The 15,419-nt window shown below is 41.1% G+C and overlaps 1 protein-coding gene across 1 annotated transcript; it reads left to right on the top strand.

Moving 5' to 3' along the window:
- The first annotated feature begins 1,173 nt into the window (after positions 1-1,173).
- Positions 1,174-3,909, top strand: hs3st1 (heparan sulfate (glucosamine) 3-O-sulfotransferase 1). Its single transcript, XM_085789306.1, has 2 exons — positions 1,174-1,440; positions 2,175-3,909. The coding sequence occupies exon 2, from the start codon at positions 2,314-2,316 to the stop codon at positions 3,229-3,231; it is 918 nt and encodes a 305-aa protein (XP_085645432.1). The 5' UTR covers positions 1,174-1,440; positions 2,175-2,313; the 3' UTR covers positions 3,232-3,909.
- The last annotated feature ends 11,510 nt before the right edge of the window (positions 3,910-15,419 follow it).

Here is a 15,419-nt window from a genome sequence, read left to right on the forward strand (position 1 = left end):
CAGATACATCCATATTCAATTGCAAAACCCTCAAGCTTCCCATGCTTTTGGGGCATAATATCAGCATAGGGAACAGGCAATAGTTTGCTCAGCCATCCAATTACAGCTGACAAAGATTTGATCAAAAACAAGCTGAAATCAAGAGTTTTCTTTAGATGGACTTTATAACATTTGCCCACCATCATAATTTGCATGTGAATGAACCTCTGCTGTGTATCCAAGCAGATCTCTCTTCTCTCTGTCTTTTTCATCACTGCGGGGCAAATGTGACACAAACTGGAAAGGTATTTGACATCAGTGATGTGCCACTTACTCATCAGCTCAAACTCTCTCACACACTGACTGTACATGCGAAAGGTGACTCAGAGGGAGATTGTGAAATCCATTGCTTCAGTTCCACATCAGTAAATCTTTAGTTTGGATCGGATAAAAGATAAAAGTTTCGGACCCACTGTTGCCGAAATGTTAGGGGAATAATACAAAAAAAAATAAAATAAAAGAATAAAAACAGAGAGAGAAAATACAACTCAACAGGTGGTGGGATTGTGAAACTTGGACTTTGGTTGACGACCCGCGGATGCACTGCGGACAAAGGAGGAGAAGAATGTCAGGGATGAATAACCGGTCTGTCTCTTTCACTGATTTCCCCTGAAAGCAAAGAGTGGAGGGAGAACTCCTGGAGGCTCGGCTGAATAGCCTTTTTAAATCCAAATCCTGAGAAGGTCCACGCTCTCTATGGGCAACAAATTTTCTGTACAGAGCAACTCAGACTGCTTGGTTGGAATATTTGGGGGGCTTTTTTTGTTGTTGGTATAAATACCCTTTAATCAGGAACAAATGCATCCTCTGCAAATGTGGAGCAATGTTCTGACACATAATCACATCACAGTGCTGTGTTACAGTATATTCTCCACCTTCTCCTTCTCTCTCTGTGTTTAGACTGATTATTTCTATACCTGCAGCCATGCAGTCCCACACACCTGCTTCAGTTCCCCTTGTCATATCGCACATACACCAGCAACGTTATCTCTGTCAAATACCATAAGTTGCAACAACCTGAGTCACAGGGAGGGGGGGGGTGTGTGGGGGGGCGGTGGTCCTGCAAGGCGTGATGGGGGCGTGTCTATCTCACAAACAGCTGACAGTCAAAAACCGGGAGGACGGGCTGGCTGCGGAGCACAGCTCGGAGGAGGCGCTCCGGTGAAGTTGTGACTACAACGTCGGTCGGTGGCGAGTTTTGTTTCTCCGTGTTGAGTCTGGACGTGCGATCGGTGCGAGACGAGAAGAGAGAGAAGAGAGAGAAGAGAGAGGAGAGCGAGCTGGATCCTATCACCTGCCTGCTGGGTTGGAAAGTAGCCGACTGGTGCTTTGAGGCAGAGTGTCCGGAGCTGCACGAAATGAAATCTGTGTGGAGGAGTGGACGATTGTAGTTTAAAACAGGTAAGAGGTCTCACGGCACTTCGTGGGTTTTCCACGGGCAGTGCAAAGTGGTGAAATTGAGAGGCATATTGAGACTGTGACAGGCTGTTAAAAATGTCCGCAACTCATAAACATATTTGTATGTTGAATTTGACTTAGCTGCTTTTTGCTTTTTTTTTTTTTGCCGTATATTTACCGCACCTGCCTTTCTAAATACCCTGGAGCCTTGAGTCAGTGTCAGGGTTGGCGTTTCCTCTTCAACATGTTTTTTTTTTTTTTTTATCTTACTATGACACGTGCAAAGGTATTTCCTGGTATAATTAATTTTTATCTTGATTAATTATAAACCAGTCCAGCAGTCATCCTGATTATAACCAAATGAACTCAAATTTTAATTGATAACATTTTTAATTTTGTGTTTCTGCCATGTTTCTATGCCATAGAGTCTTGTGTATGTTGTGTTGCAACAGTAAAGGAAAGGGCACAGTCACAGACACATTTTCTTTTACAGATATGTAAATGGCATGAAGCTATCAGTTACTGATAAAAACAGCAAAAAATAAAAAAGATAACCTTCCAGTTTAAGATGTGGTTTGTTATCTTGAAAGAGTTTCTGGTGTTACTTCCCTAAAACTAGAAGCTTTTTAAGTGCTGATTTTAAATGTCAGAGGGTTTGTGTACTAGCAGGTATTTTCTGGAGGCATTTTTTGTTTTGTCAGGTAACGTCTAATCACAGCTATTTTCTTCCCTTGCAGTTGCGGTTGCTGACAGAGAAGAGGCAGTTCTTTTGCTCTTTCCGTTGGACCGTTGTCCTCAGGCCGTTGCTCTTTCAATGTGGGAGACCGTTTTGGTGCTTTCGCCAGGCTGAAATCCCCCAGGGTCAGGACCTCCCTCATGGCAGCCTTGCTCCTTGGGCTGCTGCTTTTTGCAATACAGTCTCCCCCCATCCCCTCGAGACCGATGGTTGAAGAGGGGCCACCTTCGCCTCCCACTTCATCGCCCACCGACAATGGGACCACCACCCACCCAAATGGGACCCTTCAGCAGCTTCCTCAGATTATAATCATCGGCGTGAGGAAGGGGGGGACGCGGGCGCTGATTGAGATGCTCAGCCTGCACAGCTCGGTGGCAGCGGCTCAGAATGAGGTGCACTTCTTTGACTGGGAGAGTCACTTCACGAAGGGCTTGCCTTGGTATCTCAGCCAGATGCCCTACGCCTATCCCGACCAGCTGACGGTGGAGAAGACGCCGGCCTACTTCACCGCCAGCAAAGTCCCCGAACGCATCCATCAGATGAACCCTGACATCAAGCTGCTACTCATCCTCAGAGATCCCACTGAACGCGTGCTCTCGGACTACACCCAGGTGTTTTACAACCGCCTCCAGAAGCACAAGCGCTACCAGCCCATCGAGTCCATTCTGGTGAAGGATGGCGAGATCAATCTGGGATACAAGGCTCTCAATCGCAGCCTGTACTATATGCACATGCAGAACTGGCTGCAGTACTTCCCACTGGAAAGCATTCACGTTGTGGACGGGGACGAGTTGATCAGGGACCCGTTCCCTGAGATGAAAAAGGTGGAACGATTCCTTAAACTGGAACCGCAGATAAACGCTTCAAATTTTTACTTCAATAAAACAAAAGGATTCTACTGTTTGAGAGACCATGGGCGAGAAAGGTGTTTACACGACTCAAAAGGCAGGGCTCACCCTCACGTGGCGCCCGCCATCCTCCAGAAACTCTACCAGTTCTTTCATGAACCCAACAAGAAGTTCTTTGAGCTGGTGGGTCGAACATTCAACTGGAAATGAACCTTTTGAGTCTCAGTAGTTTGGTGAAAAGTTGCTTGGGGATCAATCTCCACAGTGTTTTCCTTGCTAACAGTGTAGATGAAGAGACAAAGCTAATGTAAATTTAATCTAAATCTATTTTTGTACTAGTCCCTTTGTTACTGGAGTATGATTGAGCCAAATATCAGGGCAGACTGCAGTTCATGACATGCGCTGTTGTTGCATGTCTTGTTTTTTTTTCTTATGAATTTAACCGTCTGTTTTGTACTGTTAGAAACACACTACTGCTCAGCTCGCTCGATCAAACCAGGCGACTTAATATGACATTGACGATGACATTCAGACTTGAGACTGTGCCGGTCAATGTGTTGCATAAAGATAAGTACCATGGCAGTTTAATATTGTCATACCCTCTCATTTCACTTCATATACTATGACATAATTAACATCTAACTGCATTTACAGCTCTGAAGGACCTTTACCTGCTGCTATGATTTTCTCAGTCACTTTCAGGCACACGCCATATTGAATTTGTATTTGTTACTCAAAATGTTTCTTTATGTAAGACTCAGTTATATAAATGTTCATCATATATTTGTTGATCATGATGATGTACTGTAAATAGTTGTTTTTTTTTGTTTGTTTTTTTGGGGGGGAAGTGAAGAATTAATACCATAATAAATATGTATTTTATTTTTAGCTTGTCTGATGTTGGGTTGTTTTATTTTCATCTTGGTTCATCTATTTTTATTCATCCATTATGTATATGTCTGCTGTGCAGTTTCGTGTCTCAGATCCTAACAAGCAAAGAGGATGATTCAAGTCATGACTTCCACTCAGTTAACAGGCGTGTGCAGGCTGCATCGGTCGCTCTGGATTATTTGATCACACTGTGCTGAATACATCTGCTACGTGTTGTGGGTAGGGGGTTTTGAACATTTGTTGCGTGCTGTTATGTTCACATAAAACCACGTCGCATTGTTATATCCGGTTTTTGACTGCATGGTCCTGTGTGGCATCGGCCACTCGGTGCATACAGGCCACAGTGGATCTATAAACTGTTGAGGTTAAGGTTAACATTTAAGAAGCTGCTGTCTGTGCATCAGATGAAACCTTCACTACACACTACAAACAGCTGCAATAATTATTAGGACAGCTATTTTTTATTTTTTATTTAACTCAGTCAATTCTACTATCATCAAATTAGGATTAGTGTAAAAGAATTGAGAGTGGGCAGATAAGTAAACTCAGCTTTAAGCACAATCCAAACCAAGAGAAATCAAAGTTGTTAAGTTGTTTATGCCCAAGGGTGTGATGTTCTTATTGAGTTTTTTTAGAGAGGCACGGGATTATTTATTCAAAGCTTATTGCTACTTTGAAAACATCAGCAGCACCGTCTCAAAGACATTAAGCTCCAAAAACCTACGGTAGCGGCTTCATATTTGAATGTGGCCTAGATTTACTCAGGAGCTTAGTGGGACTCTGCAAACATGATGTCAACCTCATTGCCCCTTCAATACAGACCAAAGCCATATTTTCTTTTTTCTATCTCAATGATTCCTTTTGCCCTCAGAGTGTTGCCTCATCTACCTACGGTTCACATGTTTTGTTTTTTTATGCTGATAGTTGAGTAAGACTATATCACTCGCTATCAGCAGAACCGGCTTGGCTGCAGGCGTAGGGGGGGGGGGGGCAGAAGAAGAAAGGCTAAACAGAACAGAGTATGTGGAGGTGAGGTGCAAGGTGGAGGCTGATCCCTGCTGTAAGATTATCAGACAGCTGCTTGCGTCATTTGGCATGTGTAGCGCTAACACTGAACTGGCGTGTTCTGCTTTTCTGCTTTTAGTGTTGCTTTGAAGGTGTCAAGCCTCCAGATGGTCCTAGAGCAGCGAAGTCTGGAGGAACTCGCAGGAATGCTGGTTTTCTTTACATAAAAACCAAAATTCAGCAGCAACAGTGTCAACGTCATGTTTCTCTGGGTCGAAAGAGGACTGATGCAATTTCCAGATAAACCTTTTTTCACCATAGACTGCAAAAACACAAAGCAGCGCGGGAAACAACACAACTGGAATTAATGTAAAGCTTCATCTCTGGTGGTTGACGGTAACCTAGTACATCTCATCAAGCGCTGCTCTTGGATACATTTCTGAGGTAGTTAGCGCTTCTGCTTCATAGTTCATCTTGCACTTTACTCGAAAGTCAAATCACAATAAGCTGGACCACATCAGCTTGTTTTCAGCTTACTTGTAAAAAGAAAATGCAGATGTGGTCGGAGCCACTCGTCATGTTTCAGATGTCAGCGGTCTTGTTCGTGCCTGGTATTAACATGCGATGCGTCTTGGGTGATTCCATCCCAAGTGGGAACTCAGTCAGCTCACACCTAATATTAGGGCACATGACTGGATTTCACTTCCCCGTTGTGTATGCAAATGAACATGCACATCATTTTCCTTTGCAAGGACCAAATGCGTTGTTGTTCTTCACTGGTGTGAAGCAGTAATGCATGTCCATGCCTAGACTGCTGGAAATTAAAGGAATAAATTACAACAACATGGACTGGGTCTATTCTGTCGCATGTTATACATCTCTATGGGCTTTTCAAAACTGTCAACAGCACGTACAAAGCCATCTTACGTGATTTGAGAATCAACTGAATGTGTACAAATGAGAGCACATCAGGAGAGTTTGTGGTCTGTCGGTTTGCCCCGGGACACATTCATGTTCATACTCCTAAAGGAATGTGACCACATGTGGCCCAGACAACCTTCAAATGTGATCGGAGCTAATTGACCTTAATGCATTCTCAATGCTTTCACACCTGTGCTTAGAGCTCTCCACTTGTGAAAAACATCACCCAGGACGCACATCAATGCCTGGTATAAATGGTGTGAGCCAGTGAGCTGTTAGCCGTGAGTTAGCAGTTCAATTTCCCTTTATATGGTAAAGTTAGATAACTGGCCCAAACATATAAACAAACAGCAAAGTTACAGTCTAAAAGCCTAAAAATGATTACAGTTTTGCACAGTACAATTTATTTAATCATTATTATTCTTCTGCTCCTCTGCATCAAACATCTCACAATCTGTTTATCCAAATCCATTTTGTCAACAGCTGGATTGAACTACCAAAGTACAAAACAAGCCCTACTGTGATCAATAGTAGAATTGCTGCATCAGTACGAACAATCTGATGTGTGACAACGTGTCAAAGACAGTTTTCTTTTCATACAAAGTGGGTACTAATAAGAACATCTTGCTAATAATATCTCTGCTCTTGAATGGAGTATCTTCATTAACTACAGTAACGTATTGGTGCTTTTAGTGATGAATATTGACTGCTATACTTTTTGTGTATTATGGTAAAGCTCCCTGCTACAGCTGCAAACAACACAAATGAACATGAACCAAACACCAAAGCTGGAGCCCATAAACAATGAACTGGAAAATATTAAAAAGCTTCACAGAGCTCCCACATTACACATACTCATGTAATCCATTATTAATTCAAAAAAAAAAAAAGAAAAAACATAGATGGCAGCAGTTTTAAGAACCGAGGGGGAAAAAGATGTGCTTGGAAATAGTCTAAAGCTTGAGATGAAGTTGGTGCAGGTGCTCCTAGAGGAAGCCTTCTGAATCCTCTCTGGTGAAATTAGTTTTTGCAAGGACACATCTTCACTCTGCTTTCACTGTTTTCTGGGTGTCTCTCTCGCTCTCTGCTCTGCTTACACACTACTCAACATCAGAGTAGCATCTATTAAGAGTTCATGAACGCCCCATTAGTCTAGTCAGCTGTGCAGCCCTCTAAAGTTTTACAGTCACAGATTTCCCTTAACATCACCTAATTAATCTCAGCCACATAATTAATTTGCCTCCTCGCCCCACATGCAGTAAGAGCGGTAAACTGGGGCTGCAACGAGGATTAATGGCCTTGCCCTCCTCCTGGCGCCTCCCGCCACCACCACCACCGCCACCTCCACCACCTCCGCTGCAACACTATTTGCTGTCGAATTTTCTGGACTAACTTGGAGCCAGTCTGCCACCCACCCACCCCCCCTCCCCTTTCCCTGCTGCCAGCCCACACTAGTTGTTCCTGAAGGGGCCTGTTTCCTCCAAATCACAATCAGCTATTCTAGGGTGTTTGAAAGGATGATGTGATCCGATGGAGCACAGCCCCTTCTGCAGTCACCAGGGCTGCCGCTCGCTTTAATTGGAATAGATTGTTTGTCCACTCAATGTGTGAAACCTTGCAGAAGTAAAGCATGCACCCACTCTTTCTCTCTTTCTTTTTTAGCCAAAGCCTAGTTTGCACCTTGCATGTCTAACCTTTACATTTCAGTCACAGTGCTGTATCTGAATTTCCCAATGATCCCTAGCTGGCAATCTTAGGACCACTTTCAGATAAGATACAATTGATAAATGGTTAACGAATCTTTTACTGATGCTTTATAGATCAGTTAGTAGAACAGCTTTTGGTTGTCAGATCATTCATTAAGCATCAATGAAAAAAACAGTGATACTTCCTTACTTTTTAAACCTGACATTTGAGAGGATGTTTAGCATCATTAAATCATCAAGGATTCTACTGGATAAAAGAATAAATGGGTCACAAAAAAGATTTTTCACCTGCTTCATATGTATCAATTTCCACACAAAGTTCAAAGGGTTCAATAATCTCTTTGTTCAATTGGTAAATTACTGAAATTTAAGTATTTTACTATCACAATGTTTCTTTCCAGTGTTGTATGTTGTCATACAAAAAATTGGATAAAGTTACAACCTGGTTAATCATCTAGAAATCCTTTTGTTAGCAGACACAATGTGTTGTCCTTGAGGAGTTTGAAATATCTTCAGATCAACAGTAAATATTGTGAAATAAGCCTCAAGGTTTTCATAATGTGCCATATTGTATTTACTTTCTAGGATAATACTTTGCTCTGAGACTCAAATGTAGCCTAATGGTAATACATGGGTTGGGAGAAACAGGCTATATTTTGATTTTTGAATGCTTTCATGTAGTGTATAATCACCTTTTCATGAGGCTGTAAAAAAACTTGTCCTCCAGGTATGTGACTGCTTTTTGCTGCATGTTGGCTTGGTTTATTACAGGACTGCTCCCCGTGTATTGACTGCCAGTCCAGGTGTCATCCACGGCTATAAAAGACGAAACACTGAAAATAATAGATCACACTGTTGTACTGTATTTGTTTGAACCTTTTATTCAGTGTTGACATCTACTCAAACGTGAGATAATGCTGCTTCTTTATGATGCAGGTAACCTTGAAGCCATGATGTACCAAGTACTGTACATGAAAAGATTCTCAGAAACCCGCAGTCCACATTTTATCTGCAGCGCAGCCTTGACAGGCATCTTTGATTATACCACGGCACAGACAACAGTGAACTGAAGAATGTATCATTTAATCAGAGTAACAGCATGCTGTGTTCTGTCAATTTAATTCAGCATTAGATGGAAAACTGAGCATGTTTGAATTGAATGCAGCCGTTTGGTCGTAGCTGCTGTTCACCATTAGCAGGTGAATTCAGGAGAAGATCTGAAGCCTTTTGACTCTGAATAAAGGCGCCTCTCTGATGAAGAGCAGTGGTCCATGCATTACCATTTCAACAGAAAAATTAAATTGAAGAGTGACCCAAGTTGGCATCATAGTACGTACGTTTATCTGAGCACCCAACTGAACCAAAGGGTTCAGTCTGCTGATACACTGGCACATTTACTGCCTGACATTGTAGTTATTTTTTAAGCAAAGGGTCCTTGACTTCAGAGAGAGGTGGACAGAGGTAAGATTTTCCTTTTCTAGTCAGCAACCGTTGTTCAGCCGAAGTCGGCCAGCTTAGCTAATTACATTGACATTACCTGCATGTACTGGTTGAAAAATGTTTTCATCAGACTTCAGTTGTGATGAAAGCATTGACATGTAAGAGTAAAACAAAGACTTCCTGCACATGATCCATCACTTAATTTATATATACTATACTTAATTTATCAATAACATCTCAGTCCTGGAAAAATTCACAGATAAAAGCTCAAGAAACTTAAGTGCATCGACAGTAGTGTGAACTCGTATGAGGACAATTGACTTACTGACTAGTGTTCAGATATACACTGAGGTGTGAGCGTCATATCAGAAATGTTGGAGCTTGTAGGAAATGTAATGAAGCGCCTGATAACAAAACAAATATGGATGGTAAACATGGGAGCCTTTTCCATCGACCATCTCTTACCATTGTTTCTTTGTTAGTTATAGCTAGCTTTTCATTGTCACATCACATTACACATACAGTTTGTTTTTTGCCGTAAGTTAAAGTGACAGTTTTAACTGCCTAAGAAAACAAATGTTAGCTCTGTGAGTCATTACCAACAGCAAACAATGTGAGATCCTGAACTTGTGTTATTTGAACTTAAGCCGGTTTGGATTTTGGATTATTAATGCTAAAAGCTTTAAGGATGAGGACAAAACAGCGTTTGGCAAACATATAAGTGTCATGGGAAATGTTAGCTAGTGTTGTTTGGCCATAAATATCCCCAGAAACAGTTTTACCAGCTTCCACACTGAAGAAACGCTACATTGTGGATGTACTAAGGCCTTTTTTTTTTCTCTTCTTTTTTTTACCCACTCATAACCTCCAAAAATAATGTAGTTTGGCATGTTGTGCCTCTTGTCCTTGGTTGATTAGATAGAAAAGATAGAGGTTAGATCAGATAAACATTCCTCACATTTCTGTTCTGTTCACATTGTTGCTTTAGTTTTGTTTTGTATTGAATTCTGTAATACTTCACATTTCCTCCAACCATATTTCACCAGTTGAATCCTAGATGTGTGTCCTCTTGTGGATTTGAATTATTTATCCAAATCCTTGCTCCATCCTGTTGCTCCTGAGACGTTCTGGAGAATTATTCCTTTAATTTGCCTGTTGGGCATTTCCATTGAGAAAGGAAAACTCCTAGCCTTAAAAAAAAACATAGTCCTTCAGCTGTCAGGAAGTATGAAGTATTTCAAGACCCTTCCCATTTCCCTCTGCAGAGAGTGATTTTGGCAGTAGATGACCATATTACAGTGAATAAATTGATTTACCTAAATTAAATACCACAGTGTATGACTCAAAGTTATGAGTCTCTCTCAAGCGATCACACAAACCATCAATTTCCCTGCATGCTTATGAGCATTTTCATTTTGCAGCTTGACATTGCTACAAATAACATTTCGAATATTAGATCAGAAAAATGTGGTTTTACCTCTGAGTGAGCTGCTTCCTCAATCCTGTTTCTTGGCTAATGCAATATAAATAGACATGTTATTAGCAGAAAAGACTGAAAGAGGGGGAGGAGGGCTTGTGCTGTACTGTTTGATGTATGTGTACATATTCCCATCATTCCTTCATCCCAGCCAGGGTCTCCATGTGCTGCTGCTGTGCGAGCCAGTCATTGCTGCGCTCTGTTATCAGTCATTTCCTGGCATGGTCTCCTCTGGTGAAGGAATAAGCCTCCATGGCCAATGATAACTCCTACTGCTAACAGATACCTCTTCATGGGTGAGGCATGACTGGACCCACAGATTCCCCTCACTCCCTCCATGTGTGTGTGTATATGTGTGTGTCCATGCAAGCACACACACGCGCACACTTGTACTAACATGTTTTTCTGTGTACATGTGAATTTGTGTGCCAGTGAAAGGAAATCTGCAACTGTCCATGTATGTGTAGGATTATGTATATATATATGTGTCCATCCATAGGGAGCAGTGAGCCATATGGATTTTGATACTCAGCGTGGTTTTGAAACACTGGACTCCAGCCCCTTGAGTACGTGGAAATGGTTTCTGTTTTCTGCGAACAGTTTTTCTCTCATATTTCTTTATTTTTTTCATTCATTTGCCCATGACTTCACCCGGTAAGGATGCTTCCGACACTCAGGTTTTATTGCGTTACTTTGCTTGTAAGAAAGCATCGTCTCACTTCTCCACAAGACGTCATAGCACTGTTATTCCTCAATATGCAACATGTCCTGTGTGTGTACATAGTGCATATGGTTCGAATCAAACCTACGCAACACGCAAGACCACTCAAGTATCATATAACACAACTGTTTTTTTCCTGTGTGTGTGTGTGTGTGTGTGTGTGTGTGTGTGTGTGTGTGTGTGTGTGTGTGTGTGTTCGCGTGTGTGCTGTCTCGATTGCATTGAGTAAAGCTGCTGCGTACTGAAACCATGTGTTGGTTTGTCCCCTGGTAGTAGTGTCATGCTGCTGAACACACTCCTGTTCCAGGTCAGTGGAAAACTAAATACATATTAATAATATTACAACCAAAACAAGGGTCCATCTTAAGGGTTGCAAACAGAGGCCGGCCAGAAAGGTAACAGAGTAAAACATAGCTGGCCTGTTATGATCAGAACAACAGTATGAGATTACGGATTACAATCTTTCTTGTTGGGAAGTCTGTTCGAGATGGTAAACAACTACAAAATGAAACAACAGGACCACAGAATGAGGCACAAGTGGAACAAAGCACAAAAATATACACAACTACAGTGAGTAATGTTCTGTTATTTGCTGCCTAGCACCACAGCTTTAAATATGACTCCCATCACATTGGTCGAAATACAAAAGCACAGTTGAATGCATCGAGTAGAAGTTGTTTCACACTCGAAGGGTGATTTAATCTGACATTTGACATACTTTAAATACCTCCGCTAATACCCCCTTCCTTCAACACTCCAGCAGCGCTTATCATAGAAACTACAACCAAGTCAAACAAATTTTTTTTTTCGATACTTTCTACAGTTGTTTTTTCTCTCCCCTCCCTCTCTTTTGAAGCATTTCATAAATGTAACTCATATCCCCAAATGTCAACCCAAGAAAATAGAAAACAGGTGGTAAATGTGCTCGCTGCGTTAAGACAAAATTACATTCAATCAGCGTACCCAGGGAGAGAAATTTCCCCCCGCATTGTGCCAAGTTCTACAAATAAAGAGAAGAAAATCAATTGGCTGTTTCATGAGAGACCAAATCCCTTCACCGGCGAGTCTTGAAATCCAATGACCTGCACAACTGATATATTGCTTCTCATCTGGAGAACCGTGATGCAATCTTTTCACTAATTGAAACTAGTCCCTTTTCATTCTGTGTTGCACAGTCTTAGGGTTTTGTTGTCTTCTTTGCCGTGAACATCTGAGAAGTTTTTGAGAATGAATTAATCTCTTAGCATGTTGAGTAGATCTGTTCCTTCCTGTACATCTTCAGCTGATTCTGCTCAGCACATTCAAGGCAATACTGAATCTGTGACCTCTTCAACTTTTCTTTTTCCTTCTTACAAACAAATGTTCTGGCACAGCAAAGCCTCTGAGCCACACTACTGGCAGTATGGATGGCTAATGTGAATCATCCCAACAGCTACTGGATGGATTGCCTTAGGAATGTTGACACTTTTTTTCTTTTTATCCGGAGGGGGAGAAAACTTTCACAACTATTAACTGATTGCCAGTGAAATCAGGTGCAGAACATACAATTGATTTATAAGATGAATGGGATTTCCATTTCCTTTGTGTGTAGTGCTAATTAGTAAATATTTGCATGCTAATATGCAAATTATTAGGTCATAGAAGATGATTAAAACGCACAAAAATACCTCCATTTACAGACAGAAAATGCCACATTTTCAGGAAAAAGGGTATTTTATCCTTCTGCCTAAGTTTTCACTTCTTTGCGCATCCAACACTTACAGTGTTGTACCTGCTATAGATCAAAGTTTTGACCTGCCACACTTGTCCTTCTACAATTCAGAATCACTTATCAACCAGGGCGATTTAATCAGATATTTGCAACTGCTGACCTTGGTCACAGAACATTAAGGCACCACGTCGACCGCATGAATACAAAACGTGTCTTAAGAGCGAGAGGAGCATAAGCAGCATCTGTGCGGGAGCTTCCTCCATCACAGGAATTTCTCTATTTCTTACATTCCCTCTGAAGTCACAGGAGGAACGTAGAGCAGCAGTTGAAACCTTGCCTCGTCGTCCTTCAATCCCGCAGATCAAACGCACTCACCAACAATCCAGAGGAGCCTCGCAGAACACTTTCTCACACATCTGTCAACGTTTTCAGGTGCTCTGCCGCTCTCTCCGTTCCCTCAACAAAAACAAGTTTGAGCATTAAAAGTCCCCCAGAGAGAAGTGAAAGGAGAAAAGAGGGAGAGAGGACATTGATCTTGGTTGTGTAACACTGTGCAGTTTGCCATAGGTCAATGAAATTCCATCAGCTTTCCCCCTCTTTGGTCAATATCCATCTGAAGAGTCTCCACAGACATTGTCTTCCCTTAGCCCTCAGCCGTTGTATTCATCCTCAGCCGGCCGCTTTTAGTGAAGACAGAATCAGATTGCAACAGGAAAGGTTAAGGAAGGAAGGAACACTTGATGAGCTTGTTGTGCTCCAGAGAAATGAACCAGCAGACAGTGTTTTGAATGTTTTTTTTTTTGTTGTTTTCTGATGTACTTCTCTGGCTTATAAACTAATTTAGTGCAGAGCCTCCCAATCTTATATCTGACAGGGTTATTAAATTGAATGTTTGAAGTTTTACTCTGAAATAACATCAAAATAAGTTTGATAACTAAAAGATTGAGCACGGCCCTTTCCCCCCTCCTGTGTTGAGCTGTACAGTAAACTGCAGACAGGGGCTGATATATAAATCCTACCACATCCTCACTGCTTTGCATTTGTTTATTGTTGCTCCCTCTAGTGGTTTCTCGAGTCCCCATGGACCTAGAGGTGAAACTACAGCATGTCATCACATCCTTCTGTTGTAAAATCATTCAGTATTTCAGAGGAATCAAAAGTAATGTATTTATTATGTAGGCGAATGCTCCATATTCAGTGATCTATATGCTAAGACAGACGTGTTCAATTCAAATAGGTCTTGGTGTTAAATTTAATACTACATATCTATACATTTAATAATGTGTCTGGTTGTATTTGACCACTTCAAGCAATGTTGCAGATCAGCAGGACTGTTTCATTGCAAATCTAGAGTTAAATATTTTACATCAGTGTGATTGATAATCCATGTTGCTTGTTTATATAACTGAAATAGCCAAAAAAATAAAATAAAAACCTGATACTCATCCATTTAATTGATGGCTTATTTATCGTAACTCTGGAAACATTCAGTGCATTCATATCTTTATATCATTGATATAGAATTATTTGAAAAAAACTTTTTTTCATCATCATCATCATCTAATGTCTAAATGTGTAGGAAATGTTTTGATTGTCAAAGTGAAGCTTAGTATATACAGTAACTGGCAGATTTCCTAAAATGCAGCATTTAAAATGTACAACTATAGAACAAAATGATTTGGAAATATTCAATGTCATCCTTGGATATAATAAGATATAATACTTGAATACTTACAACACCAGAAAATAAGTTTCTTGTCAGATTGTTGGTTTACAATACAGCTTTGTTTTATTATCCAAAGAGACGTAGCTGAGTATATTTCCCGTCAGCAGGATTCAGTTCAACTCTCCAGTCTCCATTTTGAAGGTGGTTCTCATAGTTCAGCTCAGAGTCAATGAGACTGTTTTGCATATTACCTTGGCAACTGCCTTTTTTTTATCATTAGGACACTGTTCAGAATTTCCTTAATAGTAGTTTCATTCAAACCACACATTTCGTATGGAAATGTGACTCCTCCCTGCTTTGACAAAATGAGGCTCTCAGCAGGAAGGATTTTGTTTCTAACTCAAAAACAAGACCTGCATTAACATATCAAGGAGCTGGAAAAAGGAACGATTGGGAGATATTCTAAACATCTTCCCAGTGGACATCTGACAATAGATGTCTGGATGTATTGGAGTATTGCTTTGAAATGTCTCTGCTTCCTCGAGATGTCTTTTTAAGGTGTCAGAAATTCAGCTTCTCATTTGAATGGCGCAAACTGTAACTGTTTGTTCTCACAATTTACATATAGAAAAGAAAAACACCCGACATCCAAAACCTCATCTTGCAAAACACAGATTGGAGCACTCTGCCATGTGAAGGTGTTTACACTGCAGGTTGAATTAAACAGCCGTAAAGAGATGTTCACACCACTCGTCTCAGTGTCGTATTTACATTAATGCTATCAAAGGAGGTCAGCATAGCTTTTTTGTGTCTTGTGGCATTTTTGGGAGGAGGAGGGGGGGAGGGTAACAGGCGACAAG

This window comes from Trachurus japonicus, chromosome 10 (genome assembly GCF_045865225.1).
Source record: "Trachurus japonicus isolate A0001 chromosome 10, Traja_1.0".
Classification (NCBI taxonomy): Eukaryota; Metazoa; Chordata; class Actinopteri; order Carangiformes; family Carangidae; genus Trachurus; species Trachurus japonicus.